The following is a 26881-nucleotide window of genomic DNA, read 5'->3' as shown; positions in this document are numbered from 1 at the left end:
GATGTTGTAGAAGGAGAGGTAGCAGGCGACTGTGACTAGAAGTCCATTACAGAGAGAGGACATGTAGTGTTTCAGTTTATTTAGAGCTTTGATACCAAGTTGAGAATAATAGAATGACTTAGGTTATGCCTTAGCTAACATTTCCTATATATATATATATATATATATATATATATATATGTGTGTGTGTGTGTGTGTGTGTGTGTGTGTGTGTGTGTGTGTGGCTGAACACAATAATAACTGTAGAAATCATAACATTGGAATAATCTTACATTAATTTCTACACACACACACATATAGACACACATCCTATAATATTGAATGTATGAACATGTACTCTTGCATCAACATTGATACAAAACTAGATGAACAATAAAACTACAAGAGCACTAATTATTGGTTGCATTTTCAATCAAGTAATTTACTTGTATGATATCAAAACAAGAGCAGAAGAGATATGGAAATCAAAAGCCTTCTTAGTTTCACTTTTATATTGTCAAGGTAGTTTAATTTCTTGTTATTAGCTAGGGGGTGAATGTTGGTTAGCCAACACAAAAATAAACAACTTCACCTTTTCTTTTTGGCACGAACATTGAAAGAACATTGAAAGGAAATATTGGAAGGTAATTATAACTTACTCCTTTTTGTTAATTCCGTGTTGTTCTTACATTTATTATTATTATTATTATTATTATTATTATTATTATTATTATTATTTAAGGAGAATAGAAGTAGGCACGCTTTAAGAAATAAGGTATTTTTGAAATAAAAACTGAGGCTGACCGTGACCAATGCTGATTAGAAGACTATTAATTAATTTATACATTACAGAGACTACTTAATCAGTTTTGTAAATTATAGGGATTAAATTACAATTAATTTAATCTTGTAGCCACAAAGTCTTTTGTAAACTCAAATTTCAATCACAACGGATTCATGGCATTGTCCCACTTGTAACATTCCCAAACACCATCAATTCCTCAATAATCTCCTAGTTAGTAGAGAGTTAAAAGAACATAAGTAAGTCCTGTAAAAAGATTGAACTACACTAGTACTAACATATATGGTGATTCATGATTATATGTCTGGAAATATTTACAATATGGATAATGAACATTATCACCAACGTCCGTTGGTCAGGTGGAGATGTGCTATCAAGATGTAAAGAAAAAAAAAAAAAGACTATGATAAAGGCAGACAATAAAGCAAGCAAGCTCATGCTAGTCAATAAGTATGTAGGAATAAAGATAAGGCAGGCATGCTAGATAAAAGCTAGCATGACCACAAAGACTCCCCCATATTGTCCTGATTAACCGCCATGTCCATGGCTCCTGTATTAGAGGAAGAAGTGAACTCCCGCATTCTCATGTGCACTACCTCAGCTTGTGCAACCGCTAATTGGGTTTGTAAAGAATTAATTTGTTGCTGCAAAGATGATATGGCTCCTACACAACCATAAACTGGGTCACGAACCCTTGCATTTGCTTCATAAACCATGGAACTTACCGCATCTCTTCGTTGGTGCTCGGGTAATTCCTGCAAATTTTTGCACATTATAAGCCTAATCCATTAATTTGCAGCTTTTTGGATAGCTGAAATTACTAAGCCTATGTTTCTACTAAAATTCTAGTGACCATCATAAGGCTGAAGGTCTTCCTAGCATTGTGTGTCACCCAAGATTTAGGGTTCTTATCATCCCTTATAAGAACATGTTTCTGCTTAAGAAAACATGTTTCAGCTTATGAAGCAAAATATTTTGCAAAGATAATAAATGAATGCCAAAGATTAAATCATGAAAAAGGTCGCACGGCACCATCATACTAAGCAACCTAAATTTATATTCACCATTAAAGAAATAGAAAAGTTGAAAAAATGAACCAAAAAGAAAACATGAAGATGGCTTCCAAGTAGATGTTTTGGTGGTTTAATTTAGATTTATTTGATATCGATGCATATAAATTTTCTTGTATCAAATAAAACCAATTCCCCTTCAAAATTAATTACAATGCTAGGAATTAATTAAGAAAGAGGATCGGACTTCTAATTAACACTGTGTTGCCTATAATTCAAGTGAAAAAGCTGCGGTAAATGGGGCAAAGAATATGCCTTAATTTTCAACATCTACTCCAAGCTATAGTAGTAGTAGTAGTTTGTAAAGACAATGACGTCCTAATCTAAAAGTAAAACAAATTCTACTTAATTGGTCAAAAAAGCACCTAAGAGTATATGCAAAACTTCTTTTCTTATAGGGAAAATAGACTTTTGATAAAACCTATTATATAAATTATTCATGACATCTGTATAATTCGGTTTGTGCAATGAACCTTGGCATAATAGGTCATCAAATAAATGGAGTAAACATCAAGAAAAAGGCTTGAAACATATTTTAACCTAATTAAATATGGGTATTATTTTTCTTCGATGCATTCAATGTAATGATCTTTCGTGCTAGCGTGCTGGGCCGGGGCGTATGATATGTTTGACATTATTCCATGCGTGAATCTTTCCAAATCATTATTGTCCATACTATTTTTGTATTTGTTAGTGTGATTTAATTATTTTCATTTAAAATAATATTAAGTTGATATATTTTAGATATTTTAAGTTAAAAATAAAAATAAAAATAATATAATTTTAATTGAAAAACGTATTTAAAAAACATCTTCAACAACGTTACAAACCCACACTCTATATTCAACGTGAAGAAGTTCTTGAAATAATATTATTGTAGTTTCTTGGATTATACTGCCTTTTATTTTAATATGTGATAGCTGATAAAATTCTAATCCATTTTCCACTCAAATTTGGTAAGAAAGAAGAAGATTAAATTATACTAACTTAGTTCTTAATTATTGGTTGCTTAAGTCTCGAAAATTGCTCGTTAATCACTTGATTGTGAATTAGATTTGACCCTCCACTTATTAACAGATCAATCAATTCTTTGCAGTTAAATCTGAAGTGAGAGCTCAACGTCTTAATAATACATGAGTACTAAGACATAAGAATCTTTTTTTTTTTTTTTAACCAGAGATTCTAACTTGATAGTTTCTTAAGAGTAGAAGGACTAAGTTGTAGTTTACTGTAAATAATATACATGCATTCATGCCATAGTGATGTCATGATTTATATATATATATATATATATATATATATATATATATATATATATATATATATATATATATATAAAATTACTCTTCCTGTAAAAAAGGGTCAAATTCATTTGCTTAGATGGAACAACCTCTCTTCTGGACTGACTTGTCATCTCTCTATCAACGCAACTTTCTTTTATTTCCTTAAAGCACAAAGCATAGATAGATGAAACAACATTTTCTTTTTCATATTCCGAAAAACAAAAGCTTATCCCGACTTGTCCGAAAAGTTAAGGTTAAGCACTTCACTTTAATAAAATCAGGCATAACTACGCCCGCTTTATCCTCTATATAATCAACAAGTAAGTAAAGCTAAATTGTATGTGATCCTTAATTTATTCTCTTATTTCATGTACTAATTAAGGAATCAAATGGGAAAACAGTTCCCAACGTTGGAATAGAATGTGAAAGTCAGTTCCTCCTTATTGTGGGGTCTATTCAACCGATCAACTACCACTACAACCGAACTAAAGGTCAAAAACATCAGGAGAAGATGACATTCTCACTTTTTGAATGCTTTTTCCTAAATCAATACACTTGTGTACATGTATGTCTCTGAAATTATCCTTTACTATGGTGAACAAAATAATTATATATTGTAAACCTCTAATGTTTACAAAATAATTTTATATACAGAAAATGTTTAGCAAAAAAAAAAAAAAACAGGAGAAAGCATGGCAAGCCTCTAAACACGAGGACAAAGTCGTCCATGGTAAAAAAAAATCATAAGTTTTCTGTATTGATTGCTTGCTTGCCTACTCATAATTTGTTTTTATATATAGTATTGCTGAATATTTTCTCTGTATATTAAACTCTTCCAATCAATATTCGATCAGGGACACATCCTGATTTTGAAAAACGGGGACAAGATTTTTATAGATGGGGCCTTCATAAAAATTTAATAAGCTTATGGAGTATTTTGAAAATTTCAGACTTTGAGAAGACAAAATTCTGATTTTTTTTTAACACTAGAAATGCCATACTCTAAACATGGTTTTTATATATTTTTTTTCTCCCTAATTTTCACTAGATTCTGTAACTCCATCCCCTTCGCATGCTTGACCATCCAATGTACCGAAGAACAATTTTGTTTTCCAAAATCCTGATGCTGCTACCCGTTGCAAAAGAATTTAGAAGGGAAAAAGATGAAGAAAACTTTCTAAAACAGTCTGAATAGTATATAAATAGATGAATACACATACAGAGAGAGATCAGGTGCAAGGATTTGAACCTGTAACATTTTGTTGACATTGCTAGCCCCAAAGACCTTGTGCACACTGGCAAACTTCTGAGGCTCATCAGCTGGAAAATAAGGAGCAAACACACAGTCTTGAGCACATCTTCTTCTTAGAAGCTTGCATGCTGCGCATGGCGAAAGTGCACCATGTTTTCGACCACTCTCCTTCATTCTTTTCAAGGGGTACAAACAAAAGTTGACAGTCTAATATGATTCTGACAGCTTAAGTTTTATATATTATCGAAAAAATAAAAAATCTTGGCTAAAAGATAAACAAAATCAAAATAAGAGCGTAAGTTGGGAAATTAAGAATACTTCAAAACAGAAAAGTAGAAGCAGAAGCTGGGAGAAAAAAAAAACTACAGGAAACAAATAATTTACAAGAAAGAAACGAAAGATAGAGAGAAGAGGGAGGCTTGAAGGTAGAGCTGGTAGGTGTTATATAGAGATGAAAATGCACAAGTAAATCTTAGAAGGGTCCCACCAAAGGAGTCACTAGATTTTGTTGGACAAAACATCCTTATTAATGAGATCCTTAGGTCCACTTCAAGACGATATCTTGTCCTACTTTTTCTTTCATCTATTTCCATGTCTTTAGTAAACTTTATCAAGCTGTAATAATTTTCTTGTGTACGGAAAAGTTTTGAGGGCAATCCTTTTCATCCTTAATTTTTGAGTTAGAAATTGGAGTCTGTTAAGATATGATATGGGCGTAAGAGAAATCAATTAGCTCGGAGAAGATGAAAAATAAGGTATTTACATATAAGAATAGACGATCTAGGGGCGGAGCAAGAACAAATAATTAGGGGGGGCCGTGACCAGGAGCGGAGCTGGAATTATATAATAAAAAAAGCCAAAAATATAAGCAGTTGAAGGCCTCGTTCTAAGCCTGCAGTAGACATTTAATCTGTCAACTGCTTTTCCTATATTTAAAAACAAAAATTTAAAAATTTAAAATATTTTGCAGGGGCCCGGGCCCCTGCCCGCCTCCCCCTGGTTCTGCCCCTGAGACGATCATATATATAACTAAATCTCTTATGCTTTTAATTAGTTTGATGTTATATCCTATTATATTAAGGAAAAAGAAAGAAGAGAAAGGAGAACTCGACAAAAAATATTCCACCATTTTGTTATGAGTTTTTGTATTAGATTCTTTCTAATAGATTGTAAATGTATATACATGTACTAACCCTAGTAAAAACTAATAAATCAGAGAGCAACCGCCCTGTATATTCCTGTTTTCCTTATGTTTTAAAACATTTCAGAGTAGTTCTCTTATAAAGAAACCCTTCCTAATATTACTATCTAGGTAAGTAACATTAATCCCACATATATCGGGATATATACAATTATGGAATACTGAAACATAATTTTTATATTGAATTCTGCAGCTCACGCTAACATTAATTCCTAACTTATACAGCTCACACTAACACTCCCCCTAAAGTTGGCGCAATGATATCTTCGATGCCCAACTTGTTAAGTGAGTCATGAAAGTTTTTGTTTGAAACAGCCTTTGTGAGCATATCAGTAAGTTGGTCTTCTGATCTAACAAAAGGAAAGCAAATCACTCCTTCTTCAAGATTTTGTTTAAGGAAATGTCGGTCTATCTCGATATGCTTTGTCTAGTCATACTGAATTGGACTTTGAGAAATTGCAATTGCAGCTTTATTATCATAGTACAGGTTCATTCCTAACTTAGGAGTGAAACCAATTTCAGAGAGTAATCTTCTAATAAGAAGTTCGCAAAGGCCCTTAGCCATTCCTATGAACATAGCCTCAGTGCTCGACAAAGCTACTACTTTCTGTTTTTTACTCCTCCATGTAACCAAGTTACCACCAACGAAAATGAAGTAGCCAAATGTAGATTTTCTATCAAACAAATTTCCTGCCCAATAAGCATTCATGTAACCTTTAATATCTAAATGACCATTCTTGGAGAACATGAGTCCTTTTCTTGGAGCGGATTTTAGGTATTGAAGTATTCGACCAATTGCATCCATGTGATCCTTGCTAGGACAATGCATGAATTGGCTAACTAGGCTGACAGTGTAAGAAATATCTTGACGAATATGAGATAAGTAAATCAGTTTACCCGTCAATCGTTGATACCTCTCTTTATCAGCTGGTTCCTGATCAGGGTACACTCCAAGTTTTTGATTCTGAACTGTTGGAGTGTCTGCCGGTTTGCAGTTAAACATTCCTACTTCAGTTAGTAGGTCCAAAACATACTTTCTTTGTGAGAGAAAAATGACCTGCCTTGATCTAGCCACTTCAATCCCTAAGAAGTACTTAAGTCCCCTAAGTTCTTCATTTCAAATTCGGTAGATAGTTGCACTTGCAATCTTTTAATTTCTTCTTCATCATCTCCTGTAATGATCATATCATCTACATAAATTATCAGGACAGTTACCTTTCCTCGTTGCTTCTTCAGGAAGAGGGTATGATATGAGTTGCTCTATTGAAAACCATACTTTCTCATAGCCATGCTAAATCAACCAAACCATGTGCGTGGTGACTGCTTTAATCTATATAAAGCCCATTGTAATCTGCAGATAGTTCCAGGTGTGGTTGAAATATATCCTGGTAGGATATCCATATACACTTCCTCCTCAAGGCCTCTATGAAGGAAGGCATTTTTCACGTCAAATTGGTGTAGTGACCAATCTAAATTTGCAGCCAAGGATAACAAAACTCTGACTATGTTCAATTTTGCCACTAGAGAAAATGTCTCCTGATAATCTATCCCGTAAGTCTGTGTGTACCCCTTCGCTACCAATCTTGCCTTGTGTCACTCAATGGATCCATCTGCTTTATATTTTTTGGAGAATACCCACTTACACCCAACAATTTTCTTCCTTTGTGGTAATGTGACAATGTCTCATGTTCTGTTCTTTTCTAGGGCTGCCATTTCTTCTTGGATTGCTTGGGACCATTTGGGATCTGCTAATGCTTTATGAATTCCATAAGGGATATGATAGGAGGACAAATTGTATGCAAAGGCTTTGAGAAGCATATGTAGTCTTTGTGTGGATACATAATTGGAGACGAGGTACTTTAGTTTTTTTCCTGCAATATCTGGTGAGTACTGGGTTAGAGGCTTGCATCTGTTCTACTTGAAAGGTAAGTGATAACTAACGGAAGAATCCAAAATATTACTAGTGGATGGTGTAGAAGAAATTACCTCAGGAATATCCTCATGTAAATGAGTTTCATTGTCGGTACTTCAAGAGAGGGGGATTTACTCATTTTGTCGGGTGCAGTTTGTTGGTCCTCCTTATCTATTATCTTATTGTTGTTAATGCTCTCTGTCTCTGTACCATCTTCAGCTACCATGTTTGGAACCATGGCTATATTCTTAGCTGGAATTGGAACCGTGGCCATATTCTCAGTAGCTTCAGTTGGAACCGTGGCCATATTCTTAGCAGCTTCAGTGTTCCACCACGTTTTCTCTTCATCCCACATCTCCCCCTGGAGAGGAGAAGTTGATGTCATGGATGAGTAAAAATATTCAGACTCTAGAAAAGTAACATCCATTGTAGTATAGAGGCGTTTGGTTTTAGGATCATAGCAGCGGAATCCCTTCTTATTCGAGCCATACCCCAGAAACATATAGCGAACAACCCATGGTTCAAGTTTTGTTCGTTGATGTTTATATATATGAACAAATGTCACGCAGCCGAACATGCGCGATGGAAGTAAAAATATAGATGATAGAGTAACATGTCGTGACAAAGCCTGTAGTGGAGTCTTGAAGTCCAAGGCTTTTGAAGGCATTTAATTCAGGAAATAGACAGTAATGGTAACACTGTCATCCCAATGTCTACTAGGCACTTATGCTCCAAATAATAATGCCCGTGCAGTTTCTAGAATATGTCAGTTTTTCTGTTTTGCCACTCCATCTTGTTGTGGAGTCGGATTATAGGATAATTCATAAAGAATACCGTTCCTGTGGAAAAATGCTGAAAAATTATTATTCACATATTCTCCTCCATTATCCGATTGAAGAATCCGGATTTTTGCTGAAAATTAATTATGAACCATAACATGAAACATACAAAACACATCAAAAACTTCACTTTACGCTTCAGTAAATAGAGTCATGTCATCCTAGTACAATCATCCATGAAGGTAACAAACCAACATATGTCAGAGACAATGGTAATGGGAGACGGTCCCCAAACATCAGAATGAACCAAGGCGAAAGGAGTATCATTTTTATTCAAGCTAATCAGAAAGGATACACGATGACTCTTGGCAAGGATGCAAGTTTCATATATAAAGTCTGAATAATTCAAATTCAAAAACAATTTCGGAAGTAAATACTTCATATAGCTAAAAGATGGATGTCCCAATCGATAATGCCATAGCCAAATTTGGTTTTTTTTTTTACCAGTAATGATCGACTCACGGTGTTGACTCTGCCAAGATTGAATTCATTCATGTAGTATAACCCCTCTTTCTTAGTACCACGCCTAATGATCTCCTCCGTGAGAATATCCTAAAAAAGGTAAAATTTTGGATACATTAGTGCTACATAGTTTAGGTCTTCGGTAACTTGGATCACAGATAACAATTTATTTGAAAGAGAATTAATAAAGTATTGGTTAATGATATGAAGGGTGATATGTGCACTGTTCCAGCCCCTGCGGTAGGGTAGACAACCCCATTGACATTGGTTATACCAGTTCGCCTTGATCTCCTAAACAAAAAGTCATGTGATCCGTTGAACTAGAGTCCACTATCTAGTCGGTTTTAGATCCTGTATTACTTTGATCCTTAGACAGAATTATGACATTGTCTTCGAATTCTACAAGTGGAGCTAACGATAATTGTGGCTTAGTATCTGTCAAAGATGCTTGTCCTGTGTCCCCAGTAACAGCTCTCTACTTCCGTGTTTTTAATTCATTTCACCATTTTGGATAGCTATGCAATTTAAAGCAAGTGTCACATGTATGCTTCATGTTTCCACAATGAGAACAACCACCACTTTCACTTTCTACCTGTCCTTTAGTCTTTGCTAGGTGATAAGTGTTACGCCCTCCTGATGAAGACGTCCCTGATCTGGTTATTTGGAGTGCCTGCTGTCGTGGTAAATAGGCTTTCCCTCCTCTAGAAACCATTGCTGCAGCAGTAGAATTTCCACTATTGGTGAGCATAACCGTCTGTTTAATAGCTTCCCTTTGAACATAGGCATAAGCATGTTCAACCGTTGGGAAAGGTTTCAATTGGAGTACATCACTACGTATATTGTCCAGCCTATCATCTAGTCCATCCAAAAAAGTATACACTCGATCCTCTTGAAGCAGAGCATTATACTTTTGTATATCAACAGCACATTCCATAGGATTTGGTTTACGGAAATCAATTTCCCTCCATAAGCCTTAGAGGCAATTGTAGTATGTTTCAATGGACTCTCTTGATTGTTTCATTTGTGTTACTCGTCGCTTCAAATCATACACCTGAGAAGTATCGGATCCATCAAAATAAGTAGTGGCGATCAAGTCCCATACCTGTTTGGTCATGCAAAATCGGATAAAGTTGCCTATGAGAGACGGCTCTATTGAGTTAATTAGTCATCCCTTCATAATAGAGTTTTCTATTCTCTATCTCCTAAAGTGGGGATCATTCGGTTATGGTTGTGGAAGGTCATCATTTATGTATCCCAACTTGTCTTTTCCTGAGATATACATCTCCACAATTTGGGACCATAAAGCATAGTTGGTACCATCAAGTTTTATACCAATCGGTACAACAACAGTATCATAGATTACTGATGGGGTCTGGGTCTGGTTTTGGGTTACATTTTGAGCCATTCTCGTCGTGATATTGTCAAGAGTTGTTGATGTATTCAGCTGTCCTTATTCAATCACGTCGATTGGTGTGTACATGCTTTATTTTCCTTAGGCTGTTTGTCAGATCTTCAAGAAACAAAGAATGGAACTTTGCTCTGATACCATGATAAATTAGAGAGCAACCGCCCTGTACATTCACCTTTTTTCCTTATGTTTTAAAACGTTACAGAGTAGTTCTCTTATAAAGAAACCCTTCCTAATATTACTGTCTAGGTAAGTAACATTAATCCCATATATACTGGGATATATACAATTATGGAATACTGAAATATAATTCCTAAATTGGATTCTACAGCTCAAGCTAACATTAATTCCTAACCTATACAGCTCACGCTAACAAAAACAAAGAAAAATATAAAACAAGAAAAGAATATCTGAAACCTAGAACAAGAAAAATACAAAACATAAAAAAATATATCATCTTGTATTGTTAAAAAGTTTTATGTACCTCTTAATTAGTATTGTGCTTTAATACGCCATCACATGTTGATTATAGAAGGAAGCAAAAAGTCAACTTGGATAGAAAAAAGAAAACAAAACAAGTATAGGTCAATGATTTAGTAAGAACATTTGTAATATGATGATCAGTGGTAATAAATTTGTTTTTGAAACTATATCTTGAACAAAATGAAATTCAATTTTAACATGTTTTATGTATGAATGAAAAATCAAATTAGCTATAAGATAAGTTTCTATAAAATTATCACATCATAGACCGAATGAGAAGATGTTGGATAACTAAGTTTAGACAATAAAAAAGATTGTCATCATAACTCAACAACAATACTAGCAATAAACTTATATTTAGTCTTGGTACAAGATTGAACAATTATTTCTTCTAAAAGATAAAGTTACGATTAAGATAAATAACATAAGTGTGTAGATTTTCAATCATCAATATTGCAACCCGATTAGAGTCATTGAAGCCATGCAATGAGATGTTATGCATGTTCTTGAATAATATTGATTATGAAATCTTTACGCAAGGTAAAATGAAATTTAAAAAGAAAAATTAAATATTATTCAAATGATCAATGACTATGGTGTTGAGAACATATATGATTTAATAAAGCAAACACACTCCATGCTATAATATCTAAATCTATATATTCTTGATAAAAGGATAATAATCACATTGATAAACTGCTCACTAAAAGGTTAAATCAAACCACGTATTGACTTTTTTAATATTTAGAGGATCTTGACATACTGCTAGACAGTGCACTTGATCTTCAAATAAAGATCAATCAATTGTTGAATTGATAATAAATTAAATTATTTAATTTATTTAATCCTAGTTTATTTAGGATTATGATATATATTTGGGCCAACTTTTTAGGGATCTAATAGGTCACACACATTAAGAACCATTGGTCATAAACTAAAGTGGAATAATTAATGAAGTGTGACTCGATTATAAATAAGTTTTATAAATTAAGGATTAGAATATAATTAATATATGGAATTACAATTCTAGACCTAGAAAAATCAAGTAGGGACTTGATTAAATAAATTTCTAAAAATTATCTTGAAATAATATATATGATATTATTCAAATGACAAATTAATATTTTATTATTTATAGGGTTATGAGGTTTTTTTTATAAATAAAATGTTATGCCTCATATTTTTGTGTAGAGTACAATTACGTAAGTTATAGAACATATGATAGAGAAACACCTAAAAATAGAAAAGAGAAAGCTAGCACGTAAATGCATAGCAATCCTTGTATCTTAAAAAGAAGTTTAAGAGATTTCTCACTGGTAGTTCATATGAATTATTGTTAGATATCAGATACTTGAAGGATTTATGATTTGCGATAACCTAACTTTTAAAAAATTGATGAAACCTTAGAAAAAGGATCTATCTTCAGATAATTTTTTTCAAACCCTAAACGATTCTAAATTTTCTAACAAAATTTTTGAGACTCTCGAAAAAAATTAATTATCATTTCCGATATGCTTATGTATTTCAGAAAACCCAATATTATTTGTATTGTTAAAAACAACTCAACTTGTATATTTTTTTTAGATCAAAAAATTATAAAACAAAAATTGTTGCAATCATCTTTTTATATATATATATATATATATATATATATATATATATATATATATATATATATATATATAACTAGAGGGTTATTAAAGAATTTATATATGTTGTGTTATTTTCAACAATGTAATCTAGATATTTTTTTTAAAATTGTTGTATTATTCTTAACAACACAATTTACTGGTTATGTTATTTTTAAAACCACAACCTATTAAATTATATTATTTCTCCAAGAAATCTTGGGATTGTTCTGATTTTCCAAAACTTTTTTTATGACATACTATTTTAAGAAAACACTAAGTATAATTGTACACTACGAAGGATTTTTTTTATATTGATACAAAAAGTTTGGATACCCCATCAATATTTCAACATTTTGTTTCTTATTTTATATTATAATAAAACATATTCTTATATACGCATAAAAAATTATTATTGACCGATATATTATTTTAAGTTATATATACAGTTACATTTTATCAAAACACTATTTGTTATATATTATATTATTAAATTAATACACTTTTTTTAAACAATATGTATAAATATAATACATCAATTATAGTGTAACATGTTTAATTATTCAACAAATATATCTGAGAAGAAAAAAATATAAATTATAATTCAAACAAATATAATAAATTTTCATAAATATCAGGTAATGGAAATGAAGCCTAAGGTAAAAGTGGTAACCAACAAGATTAATATGATATGTGATGAGATTTAAAAACCTTTGTGAAGGATGAAGCTTCTAACTAGGCTGAAAAAGGAAAGTTCCTTGAATGAATGTTGTCTAGAGGTCTGCTAAATAAAGAAAGTCTCGTAGATGGATTGAGGGCAATTTGATGCTTAATTTAGAAAAGGTATATGAAGTGAAAAAGCCTTAGGAGACTATGTTTTGTTTGTATTTGCTTAGGTAAAAAAAAGTCTTAAGATTGAAAAAACAAAAATAATCTCAATACGGTTAAAAACATAATTTATAAGAATTTTGATAGTTTCGTATTTTTTCCAATTGTTTTTTAAAAAAATATGTAGAAAACAGAGGTAAAAAATGAGTGATGACATTTTCCCTCTCTTTACAAGATTTATGGTGCAAAAACAAAGATAAGAACTACCAAAAAACATAAATGAAAGGATAAAACTTGGGATTAATATAATGAATAAAGAAATCAATTTGGTATCCATGCGAGCAAAAGGATCATCTTGGGATCCATGCAAATTAATGAGATCAACTAGGGATCTAAGTAAAAAGGATCAACTTGATATCCTTCTGAAACAGGATCAACTTGGGATCCATATGACTATAAGGATTAACTCAGAATCTATGTAAATAAAAGGATCAACTCTAGATCCATATTAAAAGGACTAGAATAAGATTTATATAAAAAAGGATCAACCTGTAATCTTGATCAACTTGGGATCTATGAAAGCATCATCTTGGGATTTATGAAATGATCAACTTGAGATCTAGATAAACTTGGGATCCATGCAAATGAGATCATCTTGGGATCTAAAAGGGATAAACTTAAGATCCATATAAAAATGGGTCAACTAGGGATCTATATAGATGAAAATAAAAAGGATCAACTTGAGACTCAAGTAAATAAAAAAAGGGATAAATATGGTGTTGTTACCTATTTTTAGGTTCCCACACAAAAAATGAAAAAATACAAAAAAATACATATAAAAAAATTTAATATATTCGGAAGGAATCCAAAAAATAATAGGAGTGGGAAAATGATGTTGGAACTCCCATAAAATGGTTAGAAATTGGTTGAGGAGGTTCAAAAATACAAGAATTGAAATTTGACAGTATATTTTTAACTGGTGAGAGCCTTGTTAACAAGAAAAATTCAATTTAAGGAAGAAAAGTCCAAAATCATATGTTTATAGACTAAATTAAATTTTATCTAAGGTTTAATTGAATTTATAGAGGGTTTGATTGCAAGAAAAAATGATTTTTAAGTCAATTAGGCTTTTATTAGAAGAAATTAAAGTTTTGGGGTCCAATTATAATTTTGAAGAGTTGATTTTGTCAAATCAGGGGCTTAATTGCATAATTATTGAAGTTTGATGAAGTTTGATGGCCAATTAGGGACTTGATTGAAACAATTCGAAACCAAGAACCAAATCGAAAAAGACGCTAAAATCAAGGGATCTAATTACAATTTATCTGGGGGCTTGATTACAAAATTGTAAAAACATCCAAGGACCAAATCAAAAATATCCATTTGAAATTGAAAATGGCGCTATTTCTTTGAAACTATTCATTGTCTACTTCAAATAAACGACTGGCAATAAAAACAGGGGAGGCGTTAGCAGTAGAGACAGTAGAGCTGCAATCAAGGGGAGGCACGTCTCATGGCTGATATTCCTCACCACCGTGATGTACGCCGACCGTTACCAATAACGCATGCATCCTCTGGCTATAAAAGCCAGAGGAGGGACTAAACATGAAGGGGAGCAGGAAAAAAACAGAGGAACAGGAGAGAAAAAAAGTGAGAACGTGAAAAAATACAGAGGGGAGAGAACAACCGGAGAGAAATATTACAGAAAAGGGGAGAACATTGGCAGGGAAGAGAGGTTTTGAGAGAGAGAAACACTCTCACCAAGAAGATTGAAACCATAGAGAAATGAAAAGGAAGAAAAACACTCACTCGGGGTTTTACACAGACTGTTGGAATTGACTATCATAATACTTTTTCCCCTACCGCAAAAATGGTCATTGTTCACTGCCTCCTTGTTGTTGCTGCCAGTCTAAACTGACCTTTACATCAATTGGACGTCAATATTGCTTTCTTAAATGGTGATTTGTTGGAAGAAATCTATATGTCTCCTCCTCCTGGTCTTCGGCGACAGGGGGAGAACATTGTGTGTTGCCTTCACAAGTCGTTGTATGGCCTTAAACAAGCCTCTCGACAATGGTTTTCTAAGTTCACAGAAGTTGTTCTTGCTGCTCGTTTTTTACAGTCAAAAGCCGACTATTCCTTGTTCATCAAAAAAGACGGTACATCTCTCATTATCCTATTGATCTATGTGGATGACATTTTAATAACCGGAAACAACATTGAATCCATCAAAGCTTTAAATCAGTTTCTTCATACTCATTTCCATTTCAAAGACCTTGGTGATCTAAAATTCTTCATACTCATTTTAATAACCAGAAACAACATTGAAATAGCACGTTCCAAGAAAGGCATTTACATTTCCCAGCGATAATATGCTTTGGAAATTATCAAAGACAGTGGATACCTGGGTGCTAAGCCGGTTGAATTTTCTATGGAAAAATACAGACTTTCAAATAAAGGAGAATTGCTCAAAAATCCTTGTGCATACTAGCGTCTAGTTGGTCGATTGATTTACTTAACCATGACTAGACCTGATATCGCATATTCAGTTCACATTCTCAGCCAATTCATGCATGAACCACATCAACCTCACATGGTTGCTACTCTTCAAGTTGTTCACTATTTAAAATCAGCTCCTAGTCAAGGTTTACTTCTTCATTCCAATAACCCATTACACTTAAGGTTATTTTATGACTCTGATTGGGCGGGTTGTCCTATCACTTACCGTTCCACCACTGGGTATTGTGTATTCCTCGAAATTCCTTAATTTCATAGAGAACCAAGAGGCAAAAGACAGTTTCTTTATCAAGTGCGGAAGCTGAATACAAAGCAATGACAGGTACATGTTGTGTGCTTACTTGGTTAAGACATTTATTAACAGATTTGCATATGCCGGTTTCAGATCTTATTACTCTTCATTGTGATAATCAAGTTGCTTTACACATTGCAAAAAAATCCTGTGTTTCATGAGAGAACTCGACATATTGAAATGGATTGCCACTTTGTTCGGGATAAAATTTTACGAGGTGAAGTTGTTACTCGATATGTGATTTCTTCACAACAATTAGCAGATGTGTTTACAAAAGCTTTGGAAAAAAAAAAGATCAAGCAGCTCATGTGCAAGTTGAGAGTTATTGATATTCACTCTTCAATTTGAGGGGGAGTGTTGAAAATTATATTGACAGTGTTTCGATATAAATATAAAAGCTATATCTTGATATAATTAGAAAAGATACGTTACAATATTTTGTATCAATCTGCATTTAATTAGCTATCATTCCTTATTAGTCTCTTATTTATAGGAGAATCCTAATGTATCATGTATATATATATTGAACATAATCAATACAACAATGCATTCCGCTTGAATAGCTTTTTCTTATATCATTTCTTTTCTTTTCCTCTATTTTTCCCATATCGCAAATCTTGAAGCTTCTGCATATGTTCTGTGGTACAATAGATTTTCCAACTAAGGAAAGTCGGTGTTCCTCTGCCTTGGATTTATACTACTTATTTCGAACCAGATTGCTAGTATTTTCAGCCCTATACCCTTTCCAAATTATTTTTGTCTGTTTTATGATAGTTTTAACCTGCTACTATCATACTTCCAATAATTTCTATGCCAACTCATTTGTTATCTACTCGTTAACTATGCTTCCATTTTTTTATGACTTTTAATGTTACCTTCTCTGCCAAGTTAACGTTGTTTTTTTCCATGATAAGCTTTGTTCTTTCTCTCACGAGGTTTCTGGTCGTTCATTGTGCTTTTCATGTTCGCCTAAGAGCAAAACATTGTTGCTCTCTACTTGGCTGAACAGTACTCGCTATATAGAGAGAGTACCGTAGCACTCCTCAATTGGCTTCAGAGAAGACGCGAGAGAGGAGAAGGTCGCGGGAAAAAAAATTGTACACGGAATCTGGGTATTGTCTTTTGTTCTTGGCTTCAATTTTCCTAGCAATCCAATAGTTCAACAATTGCAATCCTGTACAAGAATTCATTTGGAACTGAGGTAGCGGAGTTTAATCCTCAATTTCCAAAATGATTATTAATAAAATGTTGCACGAGGTCTGTGCTTATTGTTTTCTTTACTCTACATCCGGGTCAGTGTGTTGGGTTTTTCCTCGTTTATACATCTTATTTCGTTGTGAGATCTAGTTTGCTTCGCTCAATGAAGATGGCAGATTGAATTTTTGTGTAGGCTTCATAGATTTTGGCGGATAGTCATAAATGGCAGACCAATCAAAAAAGAAAGAGAAGGAGAAGGAGAAGGAGAAGGAGAATCCCTCTAGATCAATATCAGCTCCACAAGCATTTCTCATCCATCTGATATGTGGACTCGGCTTAGCAATATCATTATGGGCATCCCATAATTTCTACTCCATCAATCTCGTCTCCCATCCTTCAATTACCCTGTCTCATTTGGGCACGCTTCAAAAATCACTTTCTCTCGTTGATTTTGAAGCTATTGTTCCAAATTGTTTTTTGGTTTTTTTTTTGTTGATTTGTTTAGATTGTCTAGAATGCAATTGTCATACTTTATTTGCAGCCACTTTCGAATTGATCCGCAACAATGCTCAGTATTACCCTGTCATTCTTTGCTCTTTATGTGTTCTGGGTTTTTCTCGCTTTCTTGGAAATGTGGAAAAGTTAAGTTTTTCCTTAGTCAATTTTCTTGGAAACCAAACAAGCCCAAATTGTTGGATTTATTTACCTGCTTTAGTCAATTTGTCTTTTCTGGGTGCTTTGGGTGCACCAATTGGTATCTAGTATGTGTACTATTGGTTGACAGTTTTATATTTTTTTTTTCCTTACAGACTTCTGATCTTTCTGCCTTTTTTGTGATCTTCATTACTGATGTTCTTTCGACTGTTTTATGTTTTCCTGTCGCCACTACCATGCTTTGTGTGTTCTCATGCTTTTAAATGTTTCCTTTATCTTCCTTCTTATACTTTGCCCTTTTTTACCGTTTAGTCGCAGTGATAGTCTCTTCCAGTGGTCAGCAGCTTAGCAAGAAGCTTTTCTTTTTACTGCTGTTTTTTTTTTTCTCAGTCCAATCCTTAAAAAGACAGCTACCCTTTTCCTTTGTTTTTGGAATAATTAAATTCTAATTGTGAAATAGTAGATTTGGAATTAAGAAAAAAAACCATTGTAAACTAAATGGATTAAGAGAAATCAGTTATTCTGATTTATAGTAAATGAAAATTTAGTAATATAATTTATCATATATATTTGAAAGATTTACTTACATTATATAACTAAATTCTACATCAAACTAGCAATAGAAAAGATATCTCTCTTAGAGATAAAAAAATCATATAGGCATTCTTATGCAAATTTTTGCTATATATTTAGTTATTTCCTATTATTTTCTATATAATTAATCTCACATAATTTTTTGTATTCACTTTATAGAATCTAGCTATGAATTTATTTTTAACAACTTACCTGTGAATTTAATTTAATTTATAAAGTTAAATTCTTGTGTTTGAAAGTTTTTTTAGTATTCAATTTATAAAAAAAAATATAAAATAAATTAAAGAGAAGGCTCTCTGATTTGCAGCAATAATCTATCTTAAAATTAATGTTGAAAATAATATTGTAAAAATACTCACATATTAACACTAACACAAACTCTTTTTTCTTTCTCTACTTCGCATCAATTCTCATCAAGATAATCTTGTTTCCCCATGATGTATGTTATTAATCTTTTCTTTTATTTTTTTCTTTTTTTATTTTTTTAAAATTGCTAATTCAATTTATTTTTACATGTATTACAAATAGTATAATCGAACTCAATTTTATAGTTAAATATTTTATTCCAAATATAAAAATTATAATAGGTTATCATTTAAATTCAATTTAATATTTAATTTAGTTATAAATAAAGTATAATAAGATATCCATTGTTATTAACAACTAACATACATGCTAAAACAACATTTCTTTTTACTATTCAAAAAAACATTATTCATGCTCTCACATAAACTATTCATTAATTGTGTGATTTTGCCCAATTTATTTTTTATTTTGTCCCTATATTTTGCAATGATATCATTTTGATAAAATATAATTTATTTCTTTTTAATTTCATCATTTAAAGTTATGTTTTCATAGTTTATACTCTTAAATATATTTTGATATATTTTTTCTCACTTTCCCGATATATCGTTAAACATTAAGATATTAAATTAATGATTAATTTTTTGAAATAAAGTTTTAGCTTATTCTTTAAAAAAAATGAGAGATAAAGAAATACAATTTATATAAAAAGAGAAAGAGAGGACTTTTTGTTTTTTTAAAAAAAAGAGCCTAAAAATCCCATTTGATCCCTCAAGTTTTAACTTTTTATATTTAATTTTTAAAATCTTAAGTTATTATATTTTAATCCTAAACTTTATTTTAGTTATATTTCAATATCTAGAAATAGAGAGAGGAGAGAAAAATTTACCCAAAAAGTTAAGAAGTGAGAAAGCACTCGTGTGGTTATATTATAGCTATAAATAACTTTAATTTTGGTGTTTAAGGATTCGTTTTTAGAAGAAAAACTTAATAAAAATGGTTTTCACCTTTAATGATGTTGGAAAATATAGATTAGACATCAAAAATATGTTTTGAATTTGACTTTAAAGATGATTTTTTTTTTTAACTTTTTAGAGGTTCATATAATGTTTTTATTCATATTTTAGGGTACAACGATAGTAGAAAAATAAGTTTTTGAATTCAAAAGAGTCACTGGCTAAAGACAAGTCCAATTCCTAGAAAATTCATCCAAAAAACAACATGTCATCTACAACTTTTTTAAAGAAAACAAGTGGCCCATGTGTATCCCCTAGTTAATTAAAAAAAAAAAAGTAGCATTTAGGCTTGGGCTAGCTTTGATCGTGCAGACCTGGCCTTCGTAGGCTTAGAGCACCTAACCTCTCACTTTTTTATTCAGTTGTTTTTTTTTTTTTTTAGAATAAAATGCTTTTTAATTAAGATTATTACGATGAAATTTTAAAAAATCTACCAATTATACCTCTTCTTTCAGATAAAATTTGAGCTTTTTATAGTAATATGATCAATTTATTTGCAAAAAAATTATTTATATCTCATATGCATAATTTTAAAAAATTACTCATGAATATTAAATGAAAAAAATTATCATATTTTTATATATTATTTTTTACATAATTTTCTAAAATTAATATTGTTTTATTTTATTTATACTATTGTGTCAAAATTACCATGACATGCATTCTTTTTTGTTTTTGGATTGAAATTTGCTTTCCATACTACGCTAAGTTTTAATTTGAAAATCATTATTTTAATAAAAAAATATTTTCTCTATAGAAAAAACATGAATATGGAAGCATGATTTTAACTGGAAAAGTATTTTTTTTTTCTCATTCATTTAAATTCTTGCAAATGTTTATTTGATTGTGTTAGGTTTCCATATAGAAAATCAAGCTACTTGTAAAAAGAAAATCTGCTTTCATCACAACAAAAAACAATTACTTTGATAAAAAAATGAAATTTTGACTAAAAAATTTTAAATTTTATTATTATATAATTAAATAAAAAATAGATATTTTGAAAATCGTTTCGTGATGGCAAGGGCACAGGATTTTACTGTAAACTAAAAGATTTTGGCGTTTTATTGTAGCTTTGCTCCTATACGTCAAGATTAGGTCCCTAGAGTTTTCCCAAGGGTTCAATTTCATTCCTAAATTTTCCAAACTTTACATTTTTTTTGTCCTTGTAGTTTTTGGTTTTTATAGTCTGGTCTCTAAACTTTACTTTCCTGACATTTAAGTCCTTAAACTTCCTTTTCCTTTCATTTCATTGGCATCCTTTTACAGATTTCAGACCCAAATCTCCTTTTCACTTTTTTTTTTTAAAAAAACCATATTCTACTTATTAAAAAAAAAAAACCATAGAACCCTTAAACATTAAAAACACAGATGTGAGCGTACTAATGATCATGACTCTTGTAGTCGTTTCAGATATTTGGCATTATGCATGCTTTTGTTTACTTTATTCAACCGAATCATTGTCCTCCTTTGCCTGCACCATGCCACCAATAAGCAAATGTCAGTGAAACAGATGGTCCTAGGGGTAGGTGCAATACTATTTTAATGGATCTTTCTGCATTTTGCATGTTGAATTTAACTAGTTGCATCATAAGGCAAGATTTGTGCACCATCAGAAATTCTTTGGACCAATTTATTACTAATATTCTACTTGCTTGTAATATAAATTGGCAACCCTACAGATTGTAGGGCCACCAATATTCATCGAAATATCTTTCCGCGTATCTTCACAAATTAAGTTTACCGACAAATGGCCCCAAGTTTTCTTGATGGAAACTCAATGTTCAATTTTGTTGTCAGAGATGGGAACGGTGTCAAGGGCATGGTGGATTTTGGTCTATCAGAGGTGCCGGAACAATATGTGCAACCACCAGAGGAAAGAATAGACAAGCTTAATGCTACCGTACATGACAACCCACCAATTGATTTGTCAAAGCTAGATGGACCCGACCATGACCAAATAGTGGAGGAAATTGCTAGGGCGGCAGAGACTCTTGGGTTTTTCCAAGTGATGAATCATGGTGTGCCTGTGGAGCTGCTCGAGTCACTTAAGGATGCTGCAAACAATTTCTTTGGCCAACCTCCTGAAAAGAAGGCTGTCTACCGTAAAGGTGTGAGCCCTAGCCCATCGGTGAGGTACGGTACAAGTTTTGTGCCTGATAAAGAGAAGGCATTAGAGTGGAAGGACTACATTAGCATGCGTTATACTACTGATGCTGAAGCTCTTGAATATTGGCCTCAGGAATGCAAGTGAGTGCTCTTTGATTAAATTCTATAGCTTTCAGTGATTAAGAGGTAGTTTGGCGCTGCGGTTTTAAATTATTATATTTTTTTTTGTATTTTTAAATTATTTGTTATGTTGATATTAAAAATAAAATTAAAAATATAAAAAATATTATTTAAATGAAAGATATTTTAAAAAAATAATCTCATATTAGAATATAAGATCTACCGGCATGCAGGTTTATTCTTTTTTTTAACTTTTCCAACTTGTAATCTTGGAAACAGCACTTGAAAAAATTTATTTCTAGACCTGTTTGGTCAAGGACAGCTTATGTATGGAGTTCATGTGAACCCCACTTAAAGAAGTCCAAAAGCCTTAGCCGTAGTCCCCACTGCTACAGGTACATATTTAACCTACCCTCAACTCCAAACATTTCCTCTCTTGCATTTATTAATCAAAAGTATTCAACGTACTAAAACTGAAGACCAACTGTTATCCATGGCACTTGGAATATCTCGGGGAATAGCACTAAAACAAAGATATTTTTAGTGTTTTCTTAACATCTAGTGGACACTATATGTTTATTAATCTTCATGCTATGGTGCATTAGAATGTAATAACTGCGTTTTCATTCTAATGGGATAGACAAAACTTATCTGATGATAAATATTTTTACTGTTGTTAGGGATGTGGCGCTGGAGTACCTGAGGACATCAATAAAGATGGTGAGGAAAGTTCTGGAAATTCTGATCGGGAAGCTTGGAGTGACTTTGGATGATTCAAAGATTGATGGCCTAATTGGTTTAAAGCTGGTTAACATGAACTTTTATCCAACATGTCCTAATCCAGAGCTTACTGTTGGCGTGGGGCGCCACTCAGACATGGGCATACTTACTGTATTATTGCAAGATGACATTGGTGGTTTATATGTTAAAATGGAGGAAGAGATGGATGGCAAGAGAAAGGGAGATTGGTTGGAGATCCCTCCGGTCCCTGGTGCTTTGGTCATCAATGTTGGTGACACCTTACAGGTTTGATAATATTCAAAATTAATTAAAATTGTCTGAGGAGTTCAATAAATGTGATTATAACTTAAATCTTTCAAAAAAAATTTAAAATAGACTGATTTAAATCCACCAGCCTAGCAGTATTAATAAAAATGATTGATCGTATTCTTAATGATTGATTGTCATTTTTAGCAAACTATAGATAATATTTTTTTTTATCAGGGTGACTGAAATCAAACCTCACATTAATAATTCCAGCAAATGACATGTTTCTATTAGATACTAAGCAATGGAAGATACAAAAGTGCTGAGCATAGAGTGCGTACTACAAGAACCAAGTCAAGAGTGTCCATCCCAATCTTCACGATCCCAAAATCAACGGAGAGGATTGGACCATTGCCTCAAGTAGTGGAGAGAGATGGAGTTGCTCGTTATCGGGAGTTCATCTTCGAAGAATACATGAACAACTTCTTCAGCAATGCTCATGATGGAAAGAAGTCTCTTGATTTTGCAAAGAATATATGGCCTGCTTGATGCAATAACTTCTTTTTATATATAATGTATGCCTGTGTGCTAATATGTTCTCTTAAGCTGATCTTGTCATTTGTCATGGTTTTTGTTTGTGCCTAGCTTGCTAAAGCATCTCTCCTTGAAATAAAACCCTTCCTGTCCTCTAGCATGTCTCAATGTTTATGTAATAATCTTGATTTGATCGAGTTAATTACAATTTGCATTCCGTATTTTCAAAACCTGCCCTTCCTCGTCAGCCTTCTTATAGGGTTCATCATGAGCTTCCAATCTTTCGTAAACGAAAGGAATATGAGACCTGTGATATGCCAAGTAGTCGACACTTTAGCCAAGGAAAACAAAAGACCTGAACTCGAGAAGACCTCATCTGTTCCTAAAACAGTGTAAAATAAATGCAGCATAGACTTGCATTTGGGATACACATCAAGGAAGTTCTCCAAAGTCTTTCACCGACCAACCAATCAACTAGTAGGCCAGATTTATTGGGACAGCAACAAGAGCAGCGAAAATTCCTGATCATGTCTTAGAAAATATCAATAAAATCCAACTACAATGAAATTTCAGGTAGCCCCGCTCTCAAACCGACAATTGACGGAATAGTGCTTAGATATTATAACTTTTTGTGGTGAAATGTATGCTAATAATTTTTTTTTATTTTTTAAAAATTATTTTTGATATCAGCATATCAAAACGATCCAAAACATATAAATCATATTAAATTTTAACAAAAAAAATTAATTTTTTTAAGAACATGGTTTCCACTGCATTCCCAAACGCATTCATAGTGGAAGAAAACCGATTTGAAAAGAAAAAACTGGCAAAGCAAGACTTGTATCCTGCAAACATCTGAGTGCGAGAAATATAAAGGACTCAATCTCTACTATCAAAAGTTGTACTCGAACAGATCACGGGTATCTTGGCAAGACCAGCCCTAAGAGCACAGTCATAACCATGCTTCTTAGAAGAGAGTTGTTCTGGTTTCCTTATTTATCTTCTAGTCTCTTTTGTGTGTTTAGTGAATGAGTGTCAGTTCATCTCCTACTGTAATTTCTTTTTGCATAATAAAAGAACAATTCTCTTGTTATGTCAGCTTGTTTTCCTTAATTTACAGAGTTCTTAGTGATCTTGGGCTAGTGTGACTCAAATCTCGCTGTTGTTTTTTACATGGTAACGGAGCTACAAGGAAGGTAGTTGGTTGTTGCAAGACCCTTCGTAGAGAAAATTAGCTGTAGTGCAAAATGTAATTGAATGGCCGTGTAACTAGACATGGTATGGAGCTTTTGATAGAATCCAATTAATAAGTTTTGAGGACTATTCTGATCAGTCTTATCTTGTTGGCGTAGATCATAGGATGTTGTTGGTGGATATTGTAAAGTTCTGAACTTATGAATGCAATTATTCTCGATTCTAATAATTATGTATGTAAAACATTTAAATAGATTTTTTTTTCTATTTCCGCTACTCTATTTATCAACATTTATAGAACTTTATTCTTTTTATATCTTGATGTAATATTTAACCTAGTTTTTTTTTTCCAATAAAATTTCAGTAGAGTTTTGTTTTTACAAAAATCTTATCCATATTTTTAACCTGTATAGCAATAATAATCAATACATACTTTCACCATTACTAAGGTAACCTCAAAGATACCCTCAACTCATAATCTTTCATTATCAACATCACCACATTAAACATCAATTACATACAATACCATTTCCATAAAACCCTTTAAATAATATATCATACATGCATGAAAAACAAGTTCACTAACAATTCATTGTTTTCCTAAATAGCACTCTAAAAGGTCAATCTAAACTTGTACTCCAATTTATTACAAAATAATAGCAAACTCTACCTAATACAACTACAAAATATATGTGATAATCTACTGCAATGACGCTAAATTGAAAAGACCTGAAACATACATACATACATAAAATTAGTCATTTAGTAAAACATGCATTTCATTACAACAACTTGAAAGTATCAGCATAACTTTAATTATCTTTCCATAAAATAATTAATTATTTGTGGTTCCAACATCGTCCAACTTCTTACATGCATATTTGATCTATACTGCATTTCTAACTTATTATATTAATTCCATATACAACTAATCTAGCCTTCCCTTTATTATATGCCATAAGCTATCAATTACAGGTATAGATCAAATACTTTTATCCTTTGTTATCTCTATTTAAGCTTTGAAATATACTTTTCTTAGATAATAACCCAGATCAGGATTACCCCTCACACTATAAGTATGTTTTGGAAGTTGTAGACAATCAATAAAATACTCTAAATGGATAGAAATGAAAAACAAAATATAATATGAAAGGGACAAAAATATTATAAAAGAGAGCGAGCAAATGCTCAAATGAGAAATGAAATGATCGAATCAAAGAAATGAAAAAAAAACAAGAAAGAAGATGAAGAGCTCTCTAAATATCCCTAATGATGGTGCAACATCCAAAATTAAAGAACGAAAAGTCAATACAAAGCATGAGTTGTAATTTGGAGAATTGAGGTTGTAGTGAGATCACAATCTAAAACGGTAAAATCCAAGCAACAAGCCCAAAAGGATCTTTACATGGAATAAGTGATCCTACGTCTTTGAATCCTCAAACATCCTTTGAGCCTCATGAGTATCCAATTATTTCATAAACATGGACCATAACCTACATTATATGCTTTTAAAAGTGTATTTTGATCAAGAACAATTTGTTTGTGTTGATGAGTTTTAAATTTTGAAAAGAGAAGAAAAATGTTTTTGAAACAAAATCATAAATTGTTTGTGTATTGCATATCATTTTTTATGACATTAAATCATAGTTTTTCAAATGGGAAAGATAAAGCAAGACGTATTTTATAAGCCAAAACTTTTCTTTACAATCTTTTCTTTCCAAAATAGCCTTTCATTTGATGAAGAATCCATAAAAGTACTAACACCAATTTCATCATATACCGAATTTAAAATTGCTTCATAGCACTTAAATGACATGTTCTGAATTTTGATCAAATAAATAAATGTACAATACTTTCAAATTTACATCTCAATGATTTAATTTTAACCTTGGAACAAACATGAACATAACAATTGAAATTTATAGCCTGGTCGTGCAACACAATATGGTGATTTCTTGAAGAAAAATGTTTATAACAAAATTCTTAATGGGCAGATTTGCAAAGTTCTTCACAAAAATAATGATGATAATGCTTGCATGCCTTTTAATGGTTACTGAAAAGATGAATATAGCCAGATCAAGAGGGGGTAGTCTAGTATGAAAAACCCATTGCATTAGCCAATGATTAATTCTAGCATAAATAGTGTATGACTGAATAAACATCTTACGATGATGATTGGGTAATCATGATGCAAACATGCCTTTCAATGGCTACTAA

General features: G+C 32.2%; 2 protein-coding genes across 2 annotated transcripts; one reads left to right on the top strand and one right to left on the bottom strand.

Moving 5' to 3' along the window:
• Positions 1-1025: 1025 nt before the first annotated feature.
• On the bottom strand, positions 1026-4777 carry LOC133693109 (LOB domain-containing protein 4-like). The gene is made up of 2 exons (XM_062114230.1): positions 4384-4777; positions 1026-1536 (listed from the first exon to the last, which is right to left on the bottom strand). Exons 1-2 carry the CDS (start codon positions 4558-4560, stop codon positions 1273-1275), a joined length of 441 nt encoding a protein of 146 aa, XP_061970214.1. The 5' UTR covers positions 4561-4777; the 3' UTR covers positions 1026-1272.
• Positions 4778-21387: 16610 nt separating this feature from the next.
• Positions 21388-23623, top strand: LOC133693505 (scopoletin 8-hydroxylase). The gene is made up of 3 exons (XM_062114725.1): positions 21388-21970; positions 22630-22975; positions 23231-23623. The coding sequence occupies exons 1-3, from the start codon at positions 21471-21473 to the stop codon at positions 23483-23485; spliced, it is 1101 nt and encodes a 366-aa protein (XP_061970709.1). The 5' UTR covers positions 21388-21470; the 3' UTR covers positions 23486-23623.
• The last annotated feature ends 3258 nt before the right edge of the window (positions 23624-26881 follow it).

This window comes from Populus nigra, chromosome 5 (genome assembly GCF_951802175.1).
Source record: "Populus nigra chromosome 5, ddPopNigr1.1, whole genome shotgun sequence".
Lineage (NCBI taxonomy): Eukaryota > Viridiplantae > Streptophyta > Magnoliopsida > Malpighiales > Salicaceae > Populus > Populus nigra.
Note: the sequence above shows the minus strand (reverse complement) of the source record. Positions and strands in the feature narration are given on the sequence as shown.

Excerpts from the sequence above, each read along its gene's own strand:
- LOC133693109 (XM_062114230.1), bottom strand. The coding sequence starts at position 4,560 with ATGAAGGAGAGTGGTCGAAAACATGGTGCACTTTCGCCATGCGCAGCA. Across the intron at positions 1,537-4,383 it reads ATGTCAACAAAATGTTACAG|GAATTACCCGAGCACCAACG; the intron begins GTTCAAATCCTT and ends AAAAATTTGCAG.
- LOC133693505 (XM_062114725.1), top strand. The coding sequence starts at position 21,471 with ATGGCCCCAAGTTTTCTTGATGGAAACTCAATGTTCAATTTTGTTGTC. Across the intron at positions 21,971-22,629 it reads TATTGGCCTCAGGAATGCAA|GGATGTGGCGCTGGAGTACC; the intron begins GTGAGTGCTCTT and ends TACTGTTGTTAG. Across the intron at positions 22,976-23,230 it reads ATGTTGGTGACACCTTACAG|ATACTAAGCAATGGAAGATA; the intron begins GTTTGATAATAT and ends TGTTTCTATTAG.